The sequence below is a fragment of the Aythya fuligula genome, chromosome 7 (genome assembly GCF_009819795.1).
Source record: "Aythya fuligula isolate bAytFul2 chromosome 7, bAytFul2.pri, whole genome shotgun sequence".
Taxonomy (NCBI): Eukaryota; Metazoa; Chordata; class Aves; order Anseriformes; family Anatidae; genus Aythya; species Aythya fuligula.
This window is the reverse complement of record NC_045565.1, coordinates 37,697,714-37,722,460: the sequence shown is the minus strand read 5'-3', so window position 1 is coordinate 37,722,460 and position 24,747 is coordinate 37,697,714. Positions and strand designations below refer to the sequence as shown.

Sequence of the window (24,747 nt, the reverse complement as noted above, 5' to 3'; positions counted from 1 at the left end):
TCAGTTCCAATACTGATAAAAATATGTTTTTAAAGTGTTTAATGAGATAGCAAGTATTGAGAAGTATAGAATTTAAGGAGTAGATAAGCCATATATATGATCATTGTTTCTTGTAAATTTGAAATTGCTTTTCAGTTGGAGAATCATAGAATATCCTTAGTGGGAAGGGAAACTACAAGGACCATCGAGTCCCACTCCTGGCTCCATGCAGGGCTACCTAACTATTAAACTAATAATTATATATTTGACAATGTTTTCCGAACACCTCTTGAACTCTCTCAGGCTCAGTGCCTTGACTTCAGTGCACAAGCACCTTCTCAATGAGGAACCTTTTCCTGATATCCAATCTGTCTTTCCTGATGTAGTTTCATGCTATTCCCTTGGGTCTTACCACTGGTCACCAGAGAGGAGATCAGCGCCTTTTCCACTGCTCCCACTCCTGCACTTCAGTCTCCTCTTCTCTAAGCTGAACATACATGTATATCAAGTGACCTCAGCCACTTCTCATATCTCTTCCCTTCTGGACTTTTCATCAGCTTTGTTGCTCTCCTTCAGACACTCTCTAATAGTTTTATGCTCTACTTACTTTGTTGTACCCAAAACTGCATGCAGTACTCAAGCTGAGCTGCACTAGTGTAGAGTATAGCGGAACAAATACTACCCTTGACCCTCTAGCAATGCAATGCTTGATGTACCCCAGGACATGGTTGACCCTTTTGGCTTCCAGGGCAAACTGTTGACTCACATTCAACTTGCTGTTGACCAGAATCCCCAGATCCCTTTCTGTGGGGCTGCTCTCCAGCCTCTTGTCCCCCTGGTCTCTACATATAACCAGGGTTGGTTGCCCCATCTGAGGTACAGAATCTGCCACTTGCTCTCATTGAACTTCATGTGGTTGGTGATTGCCCAGCCCTCCAATTTGTCAAGATCTTTTTGCAAGTCCTCTCTATCCTCATAGGAGTCAACAGCTCCTGCTAACTTAGTGTAATCTGCATAATTATTATCCATTTGAGTCCTGCATCCAGATCATTTATAAAAACACAAGAGAATTGGCCCTAAAATGAAGCCCTGTGGAACCTCAAAAGAGTGTGTATGGTTGACTTCTGGTAGGGCATAAGAGTTCAGCTGAGTCCTGACAAAGAAAAAGTCTAAGAATAGCTAATTGCAATAAATTTTGAAAAAGCAAAGAATAAACTGATAGAGTTTTCTGTTGCTTTCTGTTTTATATATCTCTCTGATTATGTGATTCAAATGAAACTGCTCAGTGACAAATTATTTTTTTGCTTCCATTAAGACTATATTGAACTTTTGAATATCAGTTCAGTGGTTTACACCACCAGATATAAACTAACTCTTCCTTTATCACTTTCATAGAAACAAGAAAATGAATGGCAGAAAGTTGATTACCTGATGGAATTTGCTGAATGGTTATACTGTAACCAGTTTCCCCTTAATGATGTTATTAAACCTCTGGATTGGGCAGTAGGTCTCTTGCTACATATGAAATTTTCTATGCAATCTTCTCAAGAAGAAGGTATGTAAATGTGTGTATTATTCAAATAAATTTCCCAGTAACAAATGCAAGGGACAATTTAAATTTATAACTTAGTTAGCAAACAAAGAATGGCAGCAGCATGGCAGTACTTTCTCCAGAATGCACTGTCATTTGTTCAAGGATATTTTAAAAGCACCTGTGAATTCTGTGTTGTGTCATAAAGATCTACGCTCATCACCAAACCACAAAATGCTTATGGTTGGGGCAGGGAGGGAGGTAGGTTGTTGCAGGGGCGGCCTGTTAGAGAAGAGACCGAGTGCTGCCCTGTGTCGGATAGAGCCAGTTCCAGCTGGCTCCAAAAGGTATCCACTACTGTCCAGAGCTGAGACAATGAAGAATGCTGTTTGCTCCTCTGCATAAGATAGGAGAGGGTTAAAAAAAAAAAAACACACCTCTGTGTGGCAGCTGTGAGAGACTGCAGTAAGAAAAATGTGAGAGAAAAAAACTTTGTAGATGCTAAAAGGTCAGAGAAGGAGGAGGAGGAGATGCTCCACATACTGGAGCAGAGATTCCCCTGCAGGCCAGTAGTGAAGCAGGTTTTGCCCCTGTAGCCTATGGAGGACCACACTGGAACAGATATCTACTCTGCAGCTTCCAGAGGAGGTGGAAGTGCCCTGCAGGCAGCTGCAGTCTGTGGAGAGCCTGCACAGGAGCAGGCTCCTGGCAGGAGCTGTGACCCCAGGGAGAGGAGCCACGTAGGTTATCTGGCAGGAACTGTGTCCTGTTAAATAAGACATATAAGACATAGTTAAAGTGTCTGTTGTGTATTTCATTTCAGTGTTGAACTTCTGTCATTTAATATGCATAATTGTTACACTATTAATTTAAAACACAGTACAAGTAGCATTACATTACCATGAGAAGAACATATTCAGTAGATGATTTTCCTTTTTTTTTCTGATTTTATTTGTAATTTAGAAATTTAACTTTTGAATAATTTTAAAAATACTATTATAGATACAAATATAGGCATGTTATTTTTTCGTTTTTAACAGAAAAAAAATCTATTAAAAAATTATTGCCTATGGAAAATCTGAAGATAGATGTTGGAAGAAATGATGTCATGCCCCAAATCAATTTGGAAAATTTGACTAATATTAAACAGTTGGAAGCTTTGTTTAGAGCACAGACTTTAATGGCTGTAGTTTCTGGTCATAGTTCTCCTTTTCATCAGCAACATTGTTTGATGGCATATGCTTGTGTTATCCGTATCTGGCAGGTGAGATTATATGATATTAAGTTATAATGTGGCCATTATATTTTTAACTGTCAGTGTTACTGCGGTATCAACTACTCATTTGACAGTCTAGCTATGTCTTTACTGTTTCCAATTTTATGCTATAATTAGTATATTTTCTCAGGTTTAGGATTAAACAAGAAAATTATTTCTCTCAGGTAAATAGGGAACAGACATTTAAGGATAAAAACAGTGGCCCATTTTTTCTTTGGAATGCAGTCATTCTTTTCTTGTGATTTTTTTGTGTTTCTAAAATTTTGTATTTTTAATTAGTTAAAGAATCTCACTAGCATCAGAATACACACTGAAGACATTGGTGACAGTTCTGAGGGAGGGGACTTAGACTGTCACTTAGATGGATTTAAAGTGGCTATGATTCAACTAAATGGAATCATCTGATGTAGTTAAAATAAATTAAAGTGTTGATTTGTTTGTTACATGTTAAGAAAAAAAATTATAGACAGGCAGTTTTCATTAAATATTATTCTTCAATCGCTTTTTCATTGCTACAGCATTTCAAATCAAACAAGTGTATTTGATTTCTCATTGATATGAATGCACAATTTAAATGGCTAATTGAGCATTATAGCAAAAATCATAGGATTATTATTATATGTTAAATATGAGTAAATCTTCGAAAGCACTAAATCTATACTTGATAATAGTAATGCCACAAATCTTCATATAAACAGTCTTAATGCTATGGGTGGCATTGCAGAAGTTGTGCAGCATCCAGTATTACTTTTTTTTGGTGATATTTTTTCATCTACTCTAGATAACTCTAATGAAATATGTTCATCTTCTCAGATTAATACGTGTTTCTATGCTTTAGGCAAGATCAGAAGTGTTGTTATTGTACATGCGAGGAACTTTCTCTGGATGCTTTCATATGTTTAAATATTTAGAAATTTCTGTTATATCACATTCACTAGACGCAATATAGAAGACCACTCCAAAAGTACAATAAAGTGGCTCTTTCATATTTTCAGTCTTCAGATATTTGAACCCCTGATCCTCTGTCTCTATTTATAGAGGACTAAGCAATCTAGACTAGTAGTTTAAAGTAGGAATTTAATTTCCAACCATATAGATTAAAAAAGTCAAATCACAGAATCATAGAATATCTGAGTTGGAAGGGACCAACAAGGATCATTGAGTCCAACTCCTGGGTCCCCAAAGGACCACCCAATAAATAAATAGATAAACATAAAAATAAGATCATGTGTCTGAGAGCATTCTCCAAATGCTTCTTGAACTCCAGCAGGCTCGGTTCCTTGACCACTTCCTTGGGGAGCCTGTTCCAGTGCCCAACCACCCAAGTAGCTTTATTATAGATCCAGGGAGGATAGGATGTCATCTGACAGTTAAGCTGCTTACATGCATTATCATGATCTTCCAAAATGCTTGTACAAATAATGCCAGCATCTAGGATACTTTGAATTTTCTTGTTTTGTGAAGAAAGCTCTTATGTAAAAAAGCATGGTGTATGACAATTTTTAGTAGGTAGTGATTTACAATGAATAATTATTACTACTAGAAATTTCCAGGAAAAACAAACAAACAAAAAAAACCCAACACTCTAATTATTTTCTCATCTAGGTATCATTGTCAGCATCAGGACATATTATAGGAGCATTATCAAAGTCTTCACAATTTACAGCTCCTCAGGATGCACAGCCAACAATTGCTCCTAAGAAAGAGAAGGACAAAAAGGAAGAGAAACAAGTAAAACCCTGTTCCTATGAAATAAAATCAATAGTCTCTTCATAACAGATATTTCCCTGTGCTTGTCTGTTAAATAACTTAAGTGCTTTCCTACAAAAACTCTTGTATTTTGTGAAGAACTTTTCTCTGACTCTTATATTTTCACTTCTGATTGTATGGTCTCGGCAGGTCATAAATGTACAGATACTTTTCTTTTGTTTGCTGCATTGGTTACAATACTGCTTTTTTGCAGAACCCCCAGTCTAGAGGTCAAAAAAGAGACAAAACTTCAAAAGACACTAAACAAGTAAGTTTTTTATGTTAGCTAAAAATTTAATACCAAACAAAATATCAACTTGGGCCTCATGAATGGCTGTATTTTAAATTACAGGTTGAAGAATCTTTTGTGAAAGAGCAGCCTAAAAGGAAGGAGTCAGTTGATACCTTACCAATAAATGTGGAAGAATGGGCTCATTATGACTGTCCCAATGAAGTTAGAAATACTTTTAAACAGAAAACAAATAGTTATGGTATTAACTGGAATAATTTCACAAAACCTGTGAGTCTACTCCTCAAAATTCTAGAGCTCTTATTTAAGGGAAAAATTGAATAGTGGAGACCTATGTACCATTTTAGTTTTCTTGTATTTGTGATAAAGAGTATGTTCAGACAGCTGTCAGAAATACTTTTGTGTCATTCCGTTCCTTAATATTTCAAAGTGTTAGTCTATCTCTGCATTTTGAAATGAGCTTAACCTACAGAGTAAATTTGCTGTATTCGTGTGTATGTAGCTGCTTTTTCAGCTTGAAAGTTGGTTTATATTTTTTAGTAGCATTCAGAACTTAATATTTAATCAGTAATTTAAAATATATTTTCTACAAAATTATTTTTTTTTCAGACATGCACTTTGCATTTTATAGACGTTTTAGCTCAAGAACTACAGCAAATATTTTGCCCCCACTTGATACTTCCCATCTTTCAGCTAGCTGAAGTTATTGCTAATGAAGTTGTGGAATGTAGAAGTCTGTCCGATCTCTATCACCTTCGGTTTGTATTCTCTATTTATTTTAAATAAAAGAGAAACAGAATGAAGTGGACTGTTCATCAGTGTTTCACTAAATAGTAAACAATGCTTTTTGTGATTTGTTTTATATTTGTAATTTTCTAAATTATTTTTTTTCATTCACTTCATTTCATTCATTCATTTCATTTTAATAGGGTGTTTTGATGAATTGTTTTGCTTGTGGCATTAAAGTCAGAAAATCAGTTACTAAATATCATCTCCTTGAGGAAAGATATACAAGATTTGGGATCTCAAGCCACTTTCATGTGAATAATTTTTGTAATGTCTTATTGTCACCTAACTGAAAGGAGTCCAAACAAAATTAAATTAAAATATTATGTTTTAAATATTCGAAAGGAAGGCTCCCATCTTGCATCAAAAATATATTACTTCAGAACCCAAATAGGTATCCCCAGTTAGCTCTGTCATTCTCTTTTCCAGAGTTGCTTTTGTGACCAAAATTCTTGATCGTTATGGATGTTAAGCCCTTATTTTTTTAAAACAAAAATATTTAATATGCATGCAGGGGTGACTTATTGCTGATCAGTTAAAACATTTTATCACACTTCAGAAGTGTACTGTATAATAATGGCTTAATAATTAAGTTATCAGCAATAATTAATACTAGCTTTATTCCCAATAGTTTCTGAAATGCCATAGAATCTATTTTTAAAATGCTAGAAACTGATTTGACATAATAGAGTTGACAAATGTAGAAACATCCATTTCTGTATACAAATGGACGTGTGCTCATCTGGATAATTGATTACCGAGTTACTGTCTCACAAGACTGAAGTGGTTTACTAATACGAAATTGATTTGCAATGAAGCTTCTTCAGATAAATTTTTTTCTTAATGCCTCAAGAGTTGTTTTTATTTCGTTATTTATTTATTTTATTCGTGACCTGTTTTTCATATATGATCTGATAGATATACACGAATAGGTGATTCTTTACTAATGTAGTGCAGCCGGTTAGCTCATATGCCTGTGGTTTTTGCATGTTGTAATAAGACCATAATAAAAATGCTATTTTCATACTTTTACCTCTTCAATAGGTAATTTCAAATATACCTATATTTTTTAAAAAAATGTTTGTTACTACCCATATTAGTTAAGACATATGAAAGCAAGGTTGAAAAATATGGAATATATGCTCTTCTTTTTAATGTGTTTATATGCTTTTAATGTGTTTATATGAAACAACTTTTGTAAGATTCTTGTTTCTTAAACATTTCTTCCTTTTTTTTTCTTTTCTTTTTCTTTTTTCCCCTTAGAATTGCCCTGATATGTTCTGACCTAAAACTTAGTCAGGCATCTTCATATCATGAGAAAGCTGCTGGAGAAGCATACATCAGTGAATTAGAACAAGTAATGTATGTATTTCTACATACATAGGCTTAATGTATATATGTACGTACGTATTTATTTCCCTACAGTTACTAAGTGTTGACAGGAAAAGAAAGGTATTTAAAAAATGATCTCTTAATACAAATGTATATAGGGGACTCTATATACAGAGTGAGTGTGTGGTAAAGCTGCCTAATACACTAATATTTCATTATGAAATACATCTAAAACATACACGAATTAATTTTTTCTTTGTTACAATTTAGGTGTAGGCAAGAGATTGCACTGAAAAAGGAAAAAAAAATACATGCAGAGACAGAAGAAAGAAAAACATTCTTGGAGAGTGCTCAGCTGAATGGTAGTAAGGATGAAAATATCCTCGCTTCAGGGAAAAAGGTTTTATTTCTACTCCCATTTCCTTAATAAATTACTCTTTCCTTTTGATTTTAATGTACTTCCTACATTGTTTTAAAATAATTTTATACCTGAGAAGTAATTCAACACACACAAAAAGTTAATTAAAAGTGCATACTACTTAAATTCTGCTGGCAGTCATCGGCTGAATGTGAGCTGGGTTTGTCTGGCATATTATCCATATTGTGTAACAAGAATTGAATCAGTATTCATACAAAGAAAAGCCACTTTTCTACAAATGGAATTTGGGACTAAACAAATCAATGAAAATGGCTGAGGAGCAAAAGCAAGTTGCTAGTTACTAAAGTTACTAGTAAGAGTCAATTACTTCCTTACAGTAGCAGATCTGAAGTAGTTAATCAGTCCTAAAATTAATTGTAATAGTATAAATTTATGAGTTAACTACCTTTTGCATATTACAAATGTCCAAAACTCACAGTAAACCTGTTTGTCTTATAAAACAACTTCAAAATTTTGAGAAAATACAAAATAGAGCTGGACTGTGAGATATATCAGGGACTGGATATAATAGTTAATAACAGTTTGTATTTCATATAGCTTAGTTTTAAAATTTATAACAGTCTAATATTTTATTATTTTTCAGATTTTTGAGTTAAATGCAATAACAGGCAAAGGACTGAGTGCACTTTCTTTCCCCTACTTATGGATAGAAAAAGCTGAAGTGCTAATTCAGCTAGGTTTGTATCAGCCAGCAAGACTACTGCTTTCAGAGGCCCATGCTGCAACTCAGGTACATCAGAAATAAAAAAGAAAAACAAAAATTAATATAACATATAGGAAAAATGTTAATTTTGATGTAGTCATTTCTCATAATAATAATCAAATAGAAAAACAAGTAACTGCTGGGATATATTTTTTAAAGCAGAAATAAAAATACTGTTAAACTGAGAATGCATTGTTATTCATTAAAGTAAGGGAAACTAACCAGAACATTCATAGTGCTAATAAAGAAAACTGACCAAGCAAAAACCAATTGAAGTTGAAAATATAAATAGATTTAAATATATGAAACTTAAGTCCAACTTTCTGATTATTGAAGATTATTTCAACTTGTGAAATAGTGCTAGCATCTCTCCCTGCTTTGCAGTGACCCTTGGAACATCTAGTTATGTTCAAACTTTCTTTGTGTAGGTAGTTTACGTATGTTCAAGATTTGTTAATAAGAGAGATACGGCATTTATCTCCATCCGCTCACCATTTAATCTAATTATATCACTTAGTATTTTATTGTGATTTTAGTGCTACATTTTTATAAACACGTTTTATAACATGTTTTATTAAATGTTATTATGTTTAGTGATAGCCAGTTATGCAGAAATTATGACTTAGAACTCTGGCAGATCTGATTTAAAGTGTCCCTGTGTTCCACCAAACTAAGCCATTTAATCTCTTTAATGTGAAGTTTTTATATTAAAAATATTCTTCCTACAACTTGTATTCTGTACTACAGCTCTCTTCCTGCTTATGCAGGTTACAGTCGCATAATTATTGTAATTGCTTTAATTAAAAAAAATATAATTATATAAATATACTGTTATTCCACTAACTAATTTTGCTGATGTAAGTAAAAACTGTTGAAGTATGTTAAGCATGAATAAAGCTAAAATTTTAATAATGTAAATATAACTTTAATATTTTAACATTTCAATTTAATACTTATGACTAATTACATATTATATACATTATACATATTATATATGATATATCCTATACACATTGTATTATATAATATTTATTATTAATATTTTTATATTTAAAAGGTTAATATTTAAAATATATAATGTGATTTCAATTATTTATATGATTTTAATATATGGAATCATACATTAACAAATAATATATTTATTTTATTGAAGCATCAATTTAGTATTGTACATTGAGAAAAGTTCAGATGACATCAGGGAGGACAACGTATTTTAATGATACATTTTTTTTCTATAGCATTTTTTATGCTATATGTCTGCATGCCAGTATACTGTCTTTAGTATGCTGTATGTTAGTATCATGTATACTACTAGTATATACTTTTTAAGTAGCATAAAATAGTGTTGTAAATTTACTGGAGCTCTAGTATCTAGATCCCAGTTTGCTAAAAAAAATTTAATTCCTTCATCATATACAGACAAATGACAGCAGGTGTATGCATATATGGCACTAGGGGACATGTTTAAGTGGTGGGACTTGGTAGGTAAGGTTGATGGTTGAACTTGATGATCTTGAAGGCCTTTTCCAACCTAGATGATTCTATGGTGTCAAATAATAGAAGAAAAACTGCTTATTTGACTTCTGTGGGGTAGAAGGTGTGGGAACAAAGAAATACAAACTATATTTGAAGATTTGAAGTTTTTGGTTCATAGTAGACACTTTGTGCTTTTGAAAAAGGACAAGTAATATAAAAAGTAACTAACAAATTCTACAAGTAAATGAAGAAATACTATTCAATTCTTATTTCTGACCCTATTCATAAGTTTTATCTAAAATCTGAATATAAATAAATATGAATAGTGGTAGTGGTTCTTTCATATACAGGTAATGTATCTTTTTTCCTAGGAATTGAGGACTCCATATGATGCGTCAAGGTGCTTGTATTTATTGGCTGTTTTGGCTAACCTGGAAAAAAAACACAGACAAGCTAAAGCACTTCTTGAGAAAGCGCAGCTTCTAGGAGGAAATGAACAGTTTTGGTACAACAGCACTGTTAGTCTAATAGAGGCAATTCTAGAGGAAGAGGGGGAAGAAAAACGGAGATTGGTATGGAAATATTGTTTACTTTTCTGCAGCTGTACCTCACTTTCAATGAAGAGAAATTTTATGCCCTTGGCATTTCAGTACAAAATTAGGTGTTAAATGCAGTTAATGTTGTTTGCTTGGCTGTGCATTCAACAAACATTAATTACGAATTCCAAACAGATGCATGCTAGTAGGAATGAGACTGTCCCCACAGAAGTATATTTTTTTTTAATGTTAGGTTGTATATGCATCTATTGAAATAAGAACAACAGTACTCTAGTATGTGTAACTAAATGTCAGGGATGCAATTCTCTTGGATAAGATCCTTTGTAAACCGTAAACAGTTGACATGTGTTTGTTTTCCATATTTAATAAAGATTCTAACTTTTAGTATTGTTTCCCAGTATGTAGTTACATTTCAAATACTGATTTTTAGAGCCTGAAAAATACTACTGTAATACATATATTTATTAAAAACATTTTCTTATTTTACCCTTAACATTAAAATACCCATTTACTGTTCAGCCCTTAACTTCCATGAGCTTCAGCACAGATATAGTTCTGTTGTGTCCGTGATGCTCTGTCCTTTATTGATATTACATGCAAGTCTTTCCTGTACAGAGAGATTTTTTTGGCTTTGGGTGACTTCACATTTTGTCTTGGAAAGACAAAATACCTAGTTACCAGTGAGGGCAGGTGTTTACTGTGGGTTTACCAGTATGGCTGTTAATGTAGTATACGTTGTTTTTTTTTTTTTTTTTTTTTTTTTTTTGTACATGGCTAACAAACATGACTGTAGTAACTAAAACCTTTAATAAGGACAAATCTATATATGAGGTTTTGAGCATCATCAAAGGGGCATTCTCACTTACCAGCTAGGGACTTCAAGATGAGTCTGGCTCCATCTTCTGTGCATGGTGTGCTTAGAGAAAAGAGGGCAGCAGTAGTATGCACCTCTTAACTTTGTCTTCAGGCCAAACTCTTTTATCCTTTCCTTGTGTGTATGTGCTTCAATCTTTTAATCATAGCGAAATACCTAAATACAATCACAACGTATACTTTCTAGAATTGCATACAGTTGTCAAAAATCAGCCGTCTCTGGGAATATTAGGGAAAGATATTTAACATTTTCTATACAAAATATAAGCTTTCTAAATTAATGTTTAATATTAACAGCAAACATTTAAAGTGAAATTCTGATGTTACCTGCAGGCTTGTAAGATACTGGAACACACTGTATATGTACTTAGATCTACCTTACTGAAGAGACCTAACAGAGAATCTGAGTTGGGTTTTATAATTGCATCCCTTGAAGCCAGGTAATTGTCTTTTTATTAACATATATCCAGCCTCCACTATGCTCCACTATATACCTCCAGCTGCAGGTAAATACTAGTTTTGTCACTCACCTTCATTTTAGTATAGTGCATTTGGAAGATTCTCAAATATTTTTCTTCCAAGTAATTCTGCTTATTCTGTTTGTTTGTTTGTTTGTTTAAATTTCCTTTCCAATTTCTTTATTCTTGTACAGAGTCCTATTACCTGGTAAGTTAGTAAGCTAGTTCAGATACCACAATGTTTTAGGCATAGTTTGAGGTGTAGGCTACCCAAAGGACTGAGATACATTTGCCCGTGCAGAGGTCACTGTTGCAGATATTTCCACAACATTCAGATATTTCCACAACACTCATAAACCGCAGTATTGACCTACTTTTTTCTTCACCATTATCCAAGAAGTCTTTTTATGGTGAAACTAAACAATAACTTTTGTGATATTGAAATCCAAGTACAGATTGCTTAAAATGTGTAGGTGAAAAGAGAGAAAGACGTAACATCTACATTTCCTTTTCTTTCCAGAAATGCTAAACTTCTGGATTAGAAAGGGAAGACTAATAGTTTCCTCATTTCAGCTATGCTGAGAAAACTGACTAGGCCTAGGTAGTTTGAAAAATTAAATACATGGAACAACTGACACCTCTGTTCTAATCTGAAATTATGATATTTTTCAGGACCTACTATCATTTGTAGAATATTATTTTAAAGAATTCAGAGGCTTCTTATATGTTTATTATAATTTAAAGAAAGACAGAGAGAAATACATACAGCCTGTGCTTTCTGACTGCCATCCTGTACATAATTTTTATCCCTAGGAAAGCACTTATTGAGATACATTTTGCTCAAAATTGTATGACTATTAATACTGAGCCTTGTCAGTCACCACATATGCTACAGGGATCTTACAATAAATTAATTCAGATTGAGGAAGACTTCCTTAATTATGGGCATAAAAACTGCAGTGCTGAGATTTTGCTGGAACGTGCAAATATTCACAGGTAAGATTATACCTACGCTGAAAAATTGTATTTAAGTTTAACTAATCTAGAAAGTGTATTATTTACACTATTGTAGTCTAAGATAGAAAAGAGCAGATAATATTTATAGCTTTTATATCTGGATATTAGGTGTATATTTGTATTCCAAATGTGTTCTATATTCAGAAAATACTTCAGAACCAAAAATCTTTTCCACTGAAGGCAGAGTTAATTTTACCTAGTCTACTGTTTTTTGTACTGTCTTTGAGCAAAACAAAGTATCAAGGTCTCTAAGACAGTTTTTTGTCTTTCCATTTGTAAAGGCATTTGGGCAACCATGCCAATCATTCTCAAGTATCTATAGGCTTTTACAATTATTGCTGTTGAAATGTTTTACTAGAAATTCTGGTGCAAAACACAGTATGCCTTCACTCTAAGCTGTTTCCAGAATATACAGTATATATTATAATGACTGAGATATGTATTATAACTAGCTGTTCTGGAATTTTGTTCTTGGTGAATAGATACACTGGAGTATTATCTGCTGTTATTTTATTTATTAAAATCTCTTTACGTTGCAGTAGTACAGTTCCAGGAATAACCCCTCGAAAAAAATAATGTGTGAACATTTACTTTTACTATTTGAATATATAAAAAACAAACACACAAAAGTGTTTTATCTAACATGTATGTTCAATATTGTTGATACTGTAAAAATAAATACTTTTTTACATTATTTTTTTGGTTCTATGTTTTTTTTTCAGGATGATTGCCAAGCAGGAAGGAAATGAAGAAGAAAAACATAGTCACTGTCTAGATGCTTATAACTTAGCTCAGATGGCAGTATCCAAAGCAGAAGAAGTGTTTCATAATGTTTGCAGCTTAATTACAGTTAATGAGGTATGTATGGATGGATGGAGATATATATATATATATATGTGTGTGTGTGTTTATTACTTAAGAAGATAAATCTAATTTAGTTCTACTATTTGTTTGCTTTTGGATGATTTGTGGAAGCCCCAGATGAGATTATCTGCTGGGCGTTGTATGAACACAGAAGGGAACATTCTGATGCCCAAAGCATTTACAGTTTAAGAGAGGAAGAAGAAAGAAATTAGAAAATTTATTTTGTCAATTGTCTATAATTCTAAAATTTATCTAAAAGCTACAAAAGGAAAAAATCTAAACTTGGAGATATTTTGATGAAATTATAAATTATCCTCTAAAGACCTGACAGGTTTAAACTACTCACAATAAAATGTATTCCTGAGGAGAAAAACATTTACATTGACTGTTATGTAAATAAAGAAAACTTGTCTTTAAAATACTGTATTTTGGGTAATGACAGCCTGCAGTCTACTTTGCTTAGTGTGTACTGTTATTATACTCTAGCATCTAGCTTTTTTTCTGCTTTGCCTTTTTTAAAGTATTCTTGTGTTGCTTCTAAAGACTGTTACCAAAATGAGCAATTATAAAATTCTGTTTTTATGTACACATTTTTAATGCCTTTATAATTAGATATTTGTACTGGGTACATAAAACATGACAAGCAGAAATCCAGCCACTCTTGTTCTAAGCAGCTACTTTCATTGCCTTGTATTGTATTTAAGATTTATCTTTGAAAATTAAATTACTCTTAAATTATGTTAAGTTACATAGCCATATCTATGATCTATTGAGGCAATAATGTTAAAACTTTTGCTTCTTTAGTTAAAAGAAATAGAACATTCTAACTTCTTAGCAGCTAACTTTGCAAACATATTTGGAAGTAAAACTGTACTTTCCTTTCTTCTGTATTTCAGAATACAAATACTAGCATACCATTAATGAGGCAACTAGGTAACAGGAAGCTAAACCTTGTGGAAATTCTTCTGGATATTTTTCAAGTTGTTACTACTGAGAAAAAGCTTAAAAAAGTGGGAAAAACATCATTCCATAGAATTGCAGAATCATTCTGTGGAAAAACTACTAAAGATAATGCAACAGAACAGGTAACACAACATATTATTCTTGTGATTTGTATATAAAGGTATAACAAACTTTACCGGGGCTGTTTTCTGTAGTAGAACTTCCACTACTGAGGAAGGGGCTTCTCAGGCCATTCATTTAGTTTTGCAGCAAAGAAAGTTCTAGTGGTTTTTTTTGGTGCATTTGTTGTTGTTGTTATTATTTGTTCATATTTTTAAGAAAAATTCTGTTTCTTAAATGTGAAGACTTAAAAACAACTAATTGTTACAGGGAAATTACTTGAGGCTTCATAATTGGGCTTTTTAAAAATACGGTCTTTTTTAAATGGTTTTAAGCAGAACTGCTTAACTGAGCTGATGATTTAGAAAACAAGACGTGCTCCACTGGAACAGAGCAATATTTCTTGCCCATTATTCTACCTCTGACAACAACAGTAGGAAATGCTACTACAATAAATGTAGCAGCCCCAGCACTCTCTCTGGTATCCCCTTTACCCCTTACTCTTTCTCAGATTTGTTTGTCATTTGCTTATATACGTTAGTGTACTTTTTTTTTTTTAATCAATTGGTAATGAATTTGTGTATCTGTTAGATGCAGCTATTTTGTTGTTAAAATTGATTGGATTTAACAAATGTTCTTGTGTGTACACACATGTATATATATATATTTTAAAAGTATGTTTCTGTATGTATGGGTATATATGAGCAAATAAACATGACTACATATTTTACCAGGATTGGAAGCATATGGAGTACACTATAGGTCATATTACACTGGCTCAGTTAGCAAACACACAGAATCTTTGTAAAGGCTGCCCTGACATCAAATCCAAATGCCTGTACCTCACTGGAAAATGTCTTCATTTACTTGCCATTAACATAGATCCTGTACATTCAGAAATCTACTGGAAGCCAAACATTATGGTATGCATTCTTCTCTACATAGAAATTAGTTTTTGTGTGTAAAGTTTGTCTACCACAGTATTTTCTTCTAAATGCACTTGTATAGGAATACTCTTTATTCTGGATTTTACATACTGCATACAAGCCATAAGAAAAATGTTTGCTGAACCAAGGAATTTCAGAAAAAAATGCTTCTGTCAACATGCCATTGTTATGTAGATTACTTTTTTACTTACTCCTGATATATGGTAATTCCAAAATTTTCAGGAGAGATTAAAAAATTCTTGAAGGGCTTAAAGGGCTTGTTAGGTTTGTCTTTGTAACCATGGAAGAAGAGTAAGGACTTATATTTGAAATGCTCAGGTTTATAACTTCCTTTTGTGTTGCAGTAAGAACGCCATGTAAGAAAATGAATGTTGATTGAGTCAATCAATTTTAGTGATGGATTGAAGTGTTCATAAGAAATAAACGGAGGAAGAAAGACCAGAAAATCAAAAATCTAATATTGTCATCATAACATATTAAGAAATTTTGATGCCTGATAGTATTGCTAAATCACCATCGAGGAATTCATGTAGTGATATGATATCTTTTAACATGGGTTTCATTTTCACCTGAATATTCACAAAAGAAATGAAGCCACCTGTACCTGATGTAATGATGTAATGTTTAACTTTTTTTTTTTTTTTTTTTTTTTTTCCTGCTGTGATGAGTAGGAAGAAGCTAAATTGGACATCACTAAACCTTTCCTGATTTCAGGAGAATGCAATGAACAGGAAGTGACAGACATCAGTTTACTGTCTAATAAGTGTCGGTTTGATAAGTATAGGAGGAAAGTACAGGAATTAAAGGTATTTGGGCATGTTTTAGTAGTTTAAAAAAATAATTTTCTTACCTTATCAGTTCTGTTTGAAATGGTAATGAAAATGTTTGTAACATAAATTTGATCTTAAAAATTAGAATCTCCAAAATGCCCAGAAAATCCCGTCTTTCTACCTCTCTTGTGTCTCTGTCCTGCATCTCAATACATGCTGTGGGAGCTTCTGTGGGAGCCTCATCTTGAGTACTGGATGCAGTTCTGGGCACCACGGTACAAAAAAGACATGAAACTGTTGGAGAGTGTCCAGAGGAGGGCTACAAAGATGGCGAAGACGTGTGAGGAGTGACTGAGGTCACTTGGCCTGTTCAGCCTGGAAAAGAGGAGGCTGAGGGGAGAGCTCATTGCAGTCTACAACTTCCTCACAAGAGGGAGTGGAGAGCAAGGCATCAATCTATTCTCCTTAGTCACCAGTGATAGGACCCACGGGAATGGTGTTAATCTAAAGGCAGGGGAGATTTAGGCTAGACATCAGGAAGAGGTTCTTCACTGAGAGGGTGGTTGCACACTGGAACAGGCTCCCCAGGGAAGCAGTCACTGCACCAAGTCTGTTGGAGTGTAAGAAGCATTTGGACTGTGCACTTAGTCACATGGTCTAAAATTTTGGGTAGACCTGTGTGGTGCCAGGATTTGGACTTGATGATCCTTATGAGTCCCTTCCAACTTGGGAGATTCTATGATTCTATGATTCTGATTGAGCTCCCAGGTAGAAGTAATTTCCCCTTTAAAGATTTTCATTGATCCAGCATGTAGCAGCTTTTTGCTGCACAGACATGCCTTTTTAAAGGAATGTAACATTTTGCAGATTGGCAACAAGTAGATAACTTCTGTCATAAAACATCTGTAAAATTCTTACAACATTTAAGCTGTATGCTGATCTGATCTGTGTTAACTACTGCAACTCAAAGCACACTAGAAGGAGGAGATATACAGTTTATATTGTTAATTGATAACTTGATGTAATAACTAAATTAAGAAAATTGTGGTTTTATTTGTATTAAATATAATTTACTGTAAATGGAAACAACTGTTTTGAAAATTGACTGAAAATTCCTTTGTTCTGAGTAGCTCCTATTCTCTGGAATTTAAGTATAGTTTTGCTAAAATGTACTACATGTTTTATATTAAGGAAGGTATTTTCTTAAAACATTTATGTTTTAATACTGTATAACAAATGTGGCATCTGCTGAATAATTAATCTATTTTGCATATTTTGAACATAATAAATGTCTAAAAAAGGAGAAAAACATTATTGACCATGAAAAATAATATTTATTTTTCTAACACAAAAATAATCTGTATACATTTAATGAATATTTAATATTAAGGCATATTTTAATATAAACCTTTCTATTTTTATCATCTAGAAGGAACTTAGGTTGGCTCAGAAATACCTTTCTCAGTGCAGTGAAGCTTTACTACAGTGTATGGGTATTGCATTCAGCTATAATATTACCAATGTACTCGGTCCTGCTAGTTTGGAAATGGTTGAATGCTTTGGACAATTTGATCCAGTTTCGACTAGCCAGTTTTTAGCCCTTCATCAGGTAATGCAGCTAATGTATTATTCATTTTTCCAGGTTGTGTTGAGTTACATAAGCAAGAATGTTTGTTTATAGACATTGCCTGATCATTCATCGTACAGATCCTGCCTGATAATTGATCATACAGATACATATAGGCACTAATTGGTAATATGGGTAACTAAATATACAGTATGTTAACTGAGGTCAAAATGTTTGTTCCATGGCTTTTTGACAATTCCAGTATCTGTTGTGCTTAACATGAAGTTTTCATTGTTGATTGCATACATGCAAATATTTTATTATCAATAATTTATTATATTGTGATTAGGTAAGATAAGACATTACCACAAAACATTTTAATCCTTCCCTGACAAATAATTTTTAAAATGTTTCTGTGCATTTATTCATTCATTATTTTCAGGTAGATAGGAAAGGTTTATGTTCAATTTGTCAAATCAGCACCTACTTAGCATGATTCCGTAGGTGAGTCAAGGGTATATGAATCGCTAGTGTGACTATTGTGACTATGGGCCTTCACCACAAAGAAGATAAGGAATGGCTGTAAGTCTCATATTCCCTACATCAGGAACAAATAATACATACTTCCTACACCGTCATCTCCACTGCAGAAATAGAGAAATGCACCTTTTACTAATTTTCTTTCTCCCACATCAAGGCAACCACAGGAAATTATTGCAGACATTAAGCATATGTCGCTGTGTCAACACTTCCAAATAGCTCCATCAGTGAGTGGAATGCACTGAGTAGGTCTTTCAATAAATCAGATTTTTAAGTGAGAGACTGTTTCTTTAACATACATATATATCCATGTTATAATGAACATATAATATATATATGTATTTATATGATTTTGGGGAGAGAAACTAAGAAGCTCTAAACGTTTTACAGAGCTGTTCAGCATCTATGATGATGAAACGTATCCTTCTAACAGCTAATTCTGACACCAGCAGCTCTCAGCTGGCAGCATTACTGCATCTTCAAAAAAAATTGAAACAAAACAGGAACACAAGTGATCTTCTGAAAAATGTGGAACAGCAACTGACTGCTACTTCAGTGGTAACTTTTTGATATGCGTTACTTATGAGGTGTTTATATGTATGTTATACAAACACACATATAGACATATACATACATATCTGTTTCCTTTGAACTCTGTTGAACATTTTTATTTTCTTAATTTCAGGTATGGGTTGACTTGGTCATGACTGAAACTCACAATTTGTTAGTATGGTCCGTATTGCTGTGTGGTTTTGTTTATGCTAGGTTATCTGTGTGGCATGAGCTATGTAATTTAAATTAGAATTGAGATACAAAGATGAAATCCAAATTTGTCCTGTAGTTACAATTTGGTGTATCTGGTTGTCAGAGCTGTGCTCTCTGAATTCAGTACACTTAAATCCTTAGTTCCATGTGAGTCTCATCCGATCCAGCTGACGATGCTGTTGTAAAGGACCCTGGCAGCAGAGACTCTAGTCACCATCTAGACAGCAACCAGTCGTGCTGTTTGAGATACTTAAGCCCCCACACAAGTGCTACCCTATGACAAGGTTCATTTACATATATATACGTATATATATAATTGATCTTTTTATTAAAATCTCTGTTGGTTAGCCTCTAGACATCATCTAAACTATGATATTTAAAAAAAAACAAACAGTTAAAAAATATTTCATGTAATTCATAGTTCTGGAGCAGATGATAGATAAACTTTTCTGGGACAGAAGTAATCTGTCATTTGTTCTAAACCATCTGAGAAATATGTGTTCTTCAAACATCTGACATCTAAAAGTGGATACCAAAACTAAAATTTGAAGACCCTCAGTTAGAAAAGAATAAAAATTAAATGAAATTTAAAACTGCCAGAAAGTTAGGTACAAAGATTTAACTGTAACTGGCAGGAATTAAACATTTAAAAAAGGTGGCAAGCAGAAGTACAGTACAGAATAAACAAAATAAGTATTTGTAGGCCATTATTTTGGATCTTCTCTCTATGTGCTGTATTATCTTATTTAGCACAAGGAATAGGACAATATTTTGTTCTGAAGACACCTTAGGGGTTGCTTCAATCTGAAGAACACATACATGCACATGCTTAAATGTAACAGAGTCAAAGACATTTATGGGGCTTTCTGTATTAGAACAAATATTTCATCTGGTGACTGACTGTTGAGTCACTTGGGTTTTCTTCCCTGTGTTCTCTTGAAAACAGTTCTATATTTGTTAGCAATAATTGCAAAATTTTATATAGTTTCTTTTGGTGAAGTGTCTGTTTTTAACAAATTTTTGAACCACTTTTACAAGTGTGTGTTACATTGAATTATTCTGCTACCTGCCTTTGATAATATTCTGCTAGGATTTGATAACATTTTAACTTCACATATAGTGTAGCGTCCAAAAAAGTCATGTTGCTATGAAAAGTGGGCTAAGTTACAGTAATTCAAATTTGTTTTAAATATTATTTATAAGTTCTGCACTGCATAAAAATCACAGAATCACAGAAAGGTTGAGGTTGGAAGAGACCTGTGGAAGTCATCTGATCCAATCTGTCCTGCTCAAGCAGGGCTACTCTGAGCAGGTTACCCAGGATCATGTCCAGATGGCTTTTGAGCATCTCCAAGGAGGGAGACTCCACAGCCTCTCTGGATAAGCTGTGCCAGTGCTCTGTCACCCCACAATGAATACATGTAAATGTTTCCTTATGTCTGGATGGAGCCTCCTATGTTTCAGCGCATGTCCATTGCCTCTAGTCCTGTTAAATTATTAAAACCTTATTTACTAGAATTGTCGATTTTCTCATGGAAGAACTGAAATTGTTGTTAATAAAATGTATTAAAATAATTTTATTTTTGAATTATTATGCAGGCATGGAGAAATCTCTGTATTCCTGTAGAACATTTTAATATAGTGAATGAATTGCCATCTAATTTCTACATAATTATTCTCCAGCATTCAGAAGACAGGTATAAAATGTCATCATTTTCATTTGTTATTCTGTTTGTTACAAATGTCATCCTTCTATACCTGTGAATAAGCACTATTTTGTTTGCTTATTGTCTTTTACTTCTAATTTTGCTGGATTTGAATTTTAGGTTAGTGTGCAAATTAATAAACAAATAAAACCACCTGCAGCTCAAACCTGTACTTTTAACTATTTCTGGGCCTTTTTTTTTTTTTTTTTTTTTTTTTTTTCCCTAGTTATATGTTTAATCTCCAGAGTTTATTTGAAAGGTTTTAGACCATTCTTGTTATTCTCCTAAATCCTCTTTATATTTTTCATCTCTCACTGGTTATGCTCCTGAAAATGTCAGAAGGAGTCCCATTTAGCTTTATAAAACCTCACATAGCCTGGTTATTGCAGCCTCATGAGTGAGAACTCGTAAACAGCTGTAGCAACTGGTTATGTACAGTTTCACCAACCGTGAAAAGTCTTAAACAACTGTCATAGAACAAATAAAAATCTCCCTTACCGGATATATAGCAATGAAAGATGTTTTCTTAAAGCTGTCAGTTTGTTCCAATTGGATTTTGCAGGTTTTTGCACCCCAAGGTGGGGGGTAATTAATGCATCATGAGAGTATTAGCACATTAAATTGTAGGGTAGTAATTACTCATGCAACTAAACTCATTCACATCAATAAGCCTGAACAGTCAAATTATCTACTCAGCAGTTTTCTGCTTTTTATAGATCAAACTTGTACAGCTCATTGATTGAGAAACCAAAAGTAAGTACTGCACAGCAGAAGGGAAAATCCACTCAGCCAATGGGTAAGTGCCTCTTACAGTTAGAGATAAAAATCATTACCCTGATTGCTTATATGTTTCACTGTTTCCTTCAATGAAATTTTTAAATAATTGTTTAAATAGTGGTAACTCATTAATACCTGAGAAAAGTAGATACCTAAATGCATGTTTCATTATCAGATACAGTGTATCCAGTCAGAATTTACAGAATTTTAGTGTATATTTTAAGGCTAAAGTTGCTGTTAAATACATGTCAGGAGATTGCTTTTTCATTGTACATATCTGTACAGATCTTATGCAAAATATATGTAAACAGTTTTTCAAAGAACAACAGAATATATTGTTTTAGATACTGATGGTCTCTCTTGTAATTTCTTCAAGTACAAATATGATGTCTCAAAAATAATGTGTCTCATGATGATGTTATTCTCCTTCACTATTAGTGCAAGCTAAAGTTTCTCGATTTCCTGTGAATCCCAATACTTTTTGTACTTTGTTGGAAAAAGTGTATCTTTACAAGCAACAAAATATGAAGAGTCACCTTAAAGAAACTGTCATTCAAAGCCTGCAAGAGTGCATCACTAAAACTGATACGGTAATATATTTGATTACCTTATATTCAAACAAGACTGAAAAATATGTACTAAAAAACTATCGTGAACGCTCTTTATGTAGAATTTTCCATTTATTCCAAGTGTAACATCCCTAATCTTCGCAACTACTAAATGTTTTGTGTATTCTGTGTCAACATTTAATGTTACTATATTGTTCTGTTACTGTTTTCAATGTCATTCGACAACTTTGAGATGTTCCGTAGTTTATTGTGATAGAAAGTTGATACAACTGAGAACAATTTACTTGAAAAGGTGCTTTGTGTCTAACATTTACGTTGTGTACATTGGCCCCAGATGTCCCCCCCCAAAATGGGATCATAGATCTCAACCCTTTATTCAAAATAAATCAGTCTTAACCAGAGAATTATTACTGATTTCCAGAAAATTACTGATTATTACAGAAAAGTTCCTTTCTAGGGCACACTGTCCTTTGGCACTGTGGCTGTTTGGGTGGAGTTGATCCAAGTATGTTAGTCACAAAATTTTTCTTTAAGTACACATCTCAATGGAATTCCAAGTTCACAACTGTGGCTCTGAACATTAAATTCTAGATGAAAAAAGTTTTCTGTTACTGTAAGAGGGTTTAGTTCTATTATTGTAAGAATTCTTAGTTCTGTAAGGAAATATTTTTTCAGAGAACAGTTATTGTATAGCATAAAGGTACACTGGAAAAGCCTATGCTTTTCGACAGGTTTTCTGCACTCTGTAAGTCTATAAACTCCTATTCTCATTTACTTTAATTTTGTCTCCACTACATTCTATACTCCCTGGTTAAATGTTATGTATTAACAAAAACTGGTAAAGACCTTTTTTAATCATTGATATGAAAAACTTGAACTATAATAAAAATGTAGATGATATGAAAAGTGTAGATCAAACTGAATTTTCTGCATTTGTTTTCTTCTTTTAATCACACGACTCTGACACATCTGGTTCTTGAAATATAATTCTGTTTTATTCATTGTGTTACCATCTTTCAGCTAAAATAATGATTATTCCTGATGGTTAAAGTGCTGAACACTTTTTCTCTTGTCCATGGCCAGCCTTTGTTGTAATGGCAAGCTATGTAAAGATTGATGTAGTTCCATCAGTACAGAGGTGACAATGTCAGGTAGAACAGACAGAAAAAAAAAAGTGGCTTAGATTTTTAAAACACATGTACATTAAAACTTTCATTAATCTTGCATACAACCTGCACAAAGCCATGCAAACAGGGCTTTGGATAGAAAATCCATCCATTAGTACTAAAACTCTTTGACATCTAGTTGAGCTCATTTGTCCATTTATTTTTTTGTGTCCATCTATATTGGCTTTTAGAAGATTCAGTTTTATAGTGTCATCTCTATTCTCTCCTTATCCGTTTTCTTCATTCTGTTTATTTTTTTTTTTCCTCAATTGGTTCCACTGATCTCCATACAATATAATTTGCTTTTTCAACACTCATCTTCTTCTGTTTACTTCTCAATGCTGTCCTTTCACAGTTCCTTTCCAGTTATTATTCTTTTTTTTTTTTTTTTTTTTTTTTTTTTTTCTGGACTTTCCCTCCCTTCCTGTTCCCCGTTTAAGTTTCAGAAATATATTATTTGCTTTGATAATAAATATTGACATTTTATACTGATTCTTATGTTAGAATATTTTGCAAAATGGTGGTGGCAATGATGTTGTGAAGTAGTTTTGAAACTGATTTGCTCTATTTATGTTTTCCACTTTATAATGTTTCAAATGATCTGATTTAGCCTCTGATTTACCATATTACACCCACCATCCTTGTTAAATAGAATTTTGTATGTATTTTGTTTTTTGTTGCAATGTGTGTGATAGACTCCAACAGAGAAAATAGACAATAATGGACACAATTTGATAACAGATTTCTCTGAAATATTAGAAATTATGGAAGAATATCTGAAACCACTGCTATCACAGTTTGATTTCCCTAACATTAGGTAAGACATTTAGAGTTGTTTTTATCATTTGTGAAAATAGAATGGTCTCAGCTCGTACAAATACAGGAAAAGTTGTAGATGAAAAGCAAGATTAGACTCCATTGAATGGACTTCTGCATCTTTAAAGGTATATATAAATATATGCAGTATATGCAAGACAAAGAGGATAGAACCACATGGAAGACTAATGCCTATGCCTAACAAGCACTGTCCTCCAACAGTTCAGAATGAAACATTATAATTTAACTAATTAAAGATGGAATTTCAAAAGGAGTACTTTGTGTAGAATTTCATTGAGATTTAAATATCTCTGTCTTTGTGTATCCCATGAAAACCTTTACTTGCATGAGTATTAATACCAAAAATATTTTCAATGCAATTTTTCTTCCCAGAGAACACAGCACATCAGCTTCAGCAGCTGAATCAGGAAAAATAAAAGTGAAAGATAAGGACACCAAACACACTAGAATGCAGGGTATGTGCTCTCTGGAGTATAACATATGTGCACTTTAATAGTGTTGCCTATCTTCTATACCAAGTTAAATATCTCAGTATACTTCCAAAGATTATTTTTACACTGGGCCTATCCTTCAGCATGTATTAAAAGTCTTCTATACTATACAGGCTTCAGACAGGTTAATAAAATGTCTTTATTACAAGCCAGTCTTTTGAGGAGAAATACCAAAAGAGAACATAAGTCTGTTGGTCTAGTTTTGTCTTTTCCTGCTTTCTGCTTTTTACTTTGTGGACTCTCACAGTTTGTTTGCTTTA

At 33.2% G+C, this 24,747-nt stretch overlaps 1 protein-coding gene across 1 annotated transcript in view; it reads left to right on the top strand.

Annotated features, from left to right (window-relative positions):
- Positions 1–24,747, top strand: part of CFAP46 (cilia and flagella associated protein 46) — a 73,788-nt gene that overhangs the window by 36,191 nt on the left and 12,850 nt on the right. Inside the window, exons 28-49 of the mRNA XM_032191250.1 lie at positions 1,375–1,534; positions 2,551–2,774; positions 4,392–4,517; positions 4,750–4,803; positions 4,888–5,055; positions 5,395–5,543; positions 6,835–6,933; positions 7,174–7,303; positions 7,926–8,072; positions 9,893–10,093; positions 11,285–11,391; positions 12,223–12,405; positions 13,149–13,284; positions 14,187–14,375; positions 15,087–15,275; positions 17,499–17,678; positions 18,567–18,734; positions 20,541–20,638; positions 21,364–21,443; positions 21,863–22,014; positions 23,855–23,976; positions 24,327–24,451. Coding sequence (XP_032047141.1) covers positions 1,375–1,534; positions 2,551–2,774; positions 4,392–4,517; positions 4,750–4,803; positions 4,888–5,055; positions 5,395–5,543; positions 6,835–6,933; positions 7,174–7,303; positions 7,926–8,072; positions 9,893–10,093; positions 11,285–11,391; positions 12,223–12,405; positions 13,149–13,284; positions 14,187–14,375; positions 15,087–15,275; positions 17,499–17,678; positions 18,567–18,734; positions 20,541–20,638; positions 21,364–21,443; positions 21,863–22,014; positions 23,855–23,976; positions 24,327–24,451 — 3,187 coding nt within the window. The remainder of the gene's footprint in view (positions 1–1,374; positions 1,535–2,550; positions 2,775–4,391; positions 4,518–4,749; positions 4,804–4,887; positions 5,056–5,394; positions 5,544–6,834; positions 6,934–7,173; positions 7,304–7,925; positions 8,073–9,892; positions 10,094–11,284; positions 11,392–12,222; positions 12,406–13,148; positions 13,285–14,186; positions 14,376–15,086; positions 15,276–17,498; positions 17,679–18,566; positions 18,735–20,540; positions 20,639–21,363; positions 21,444–21,862; positions 22,015–23,854; positions 23,977–24,326; positions 24,452–24,747) is intronic.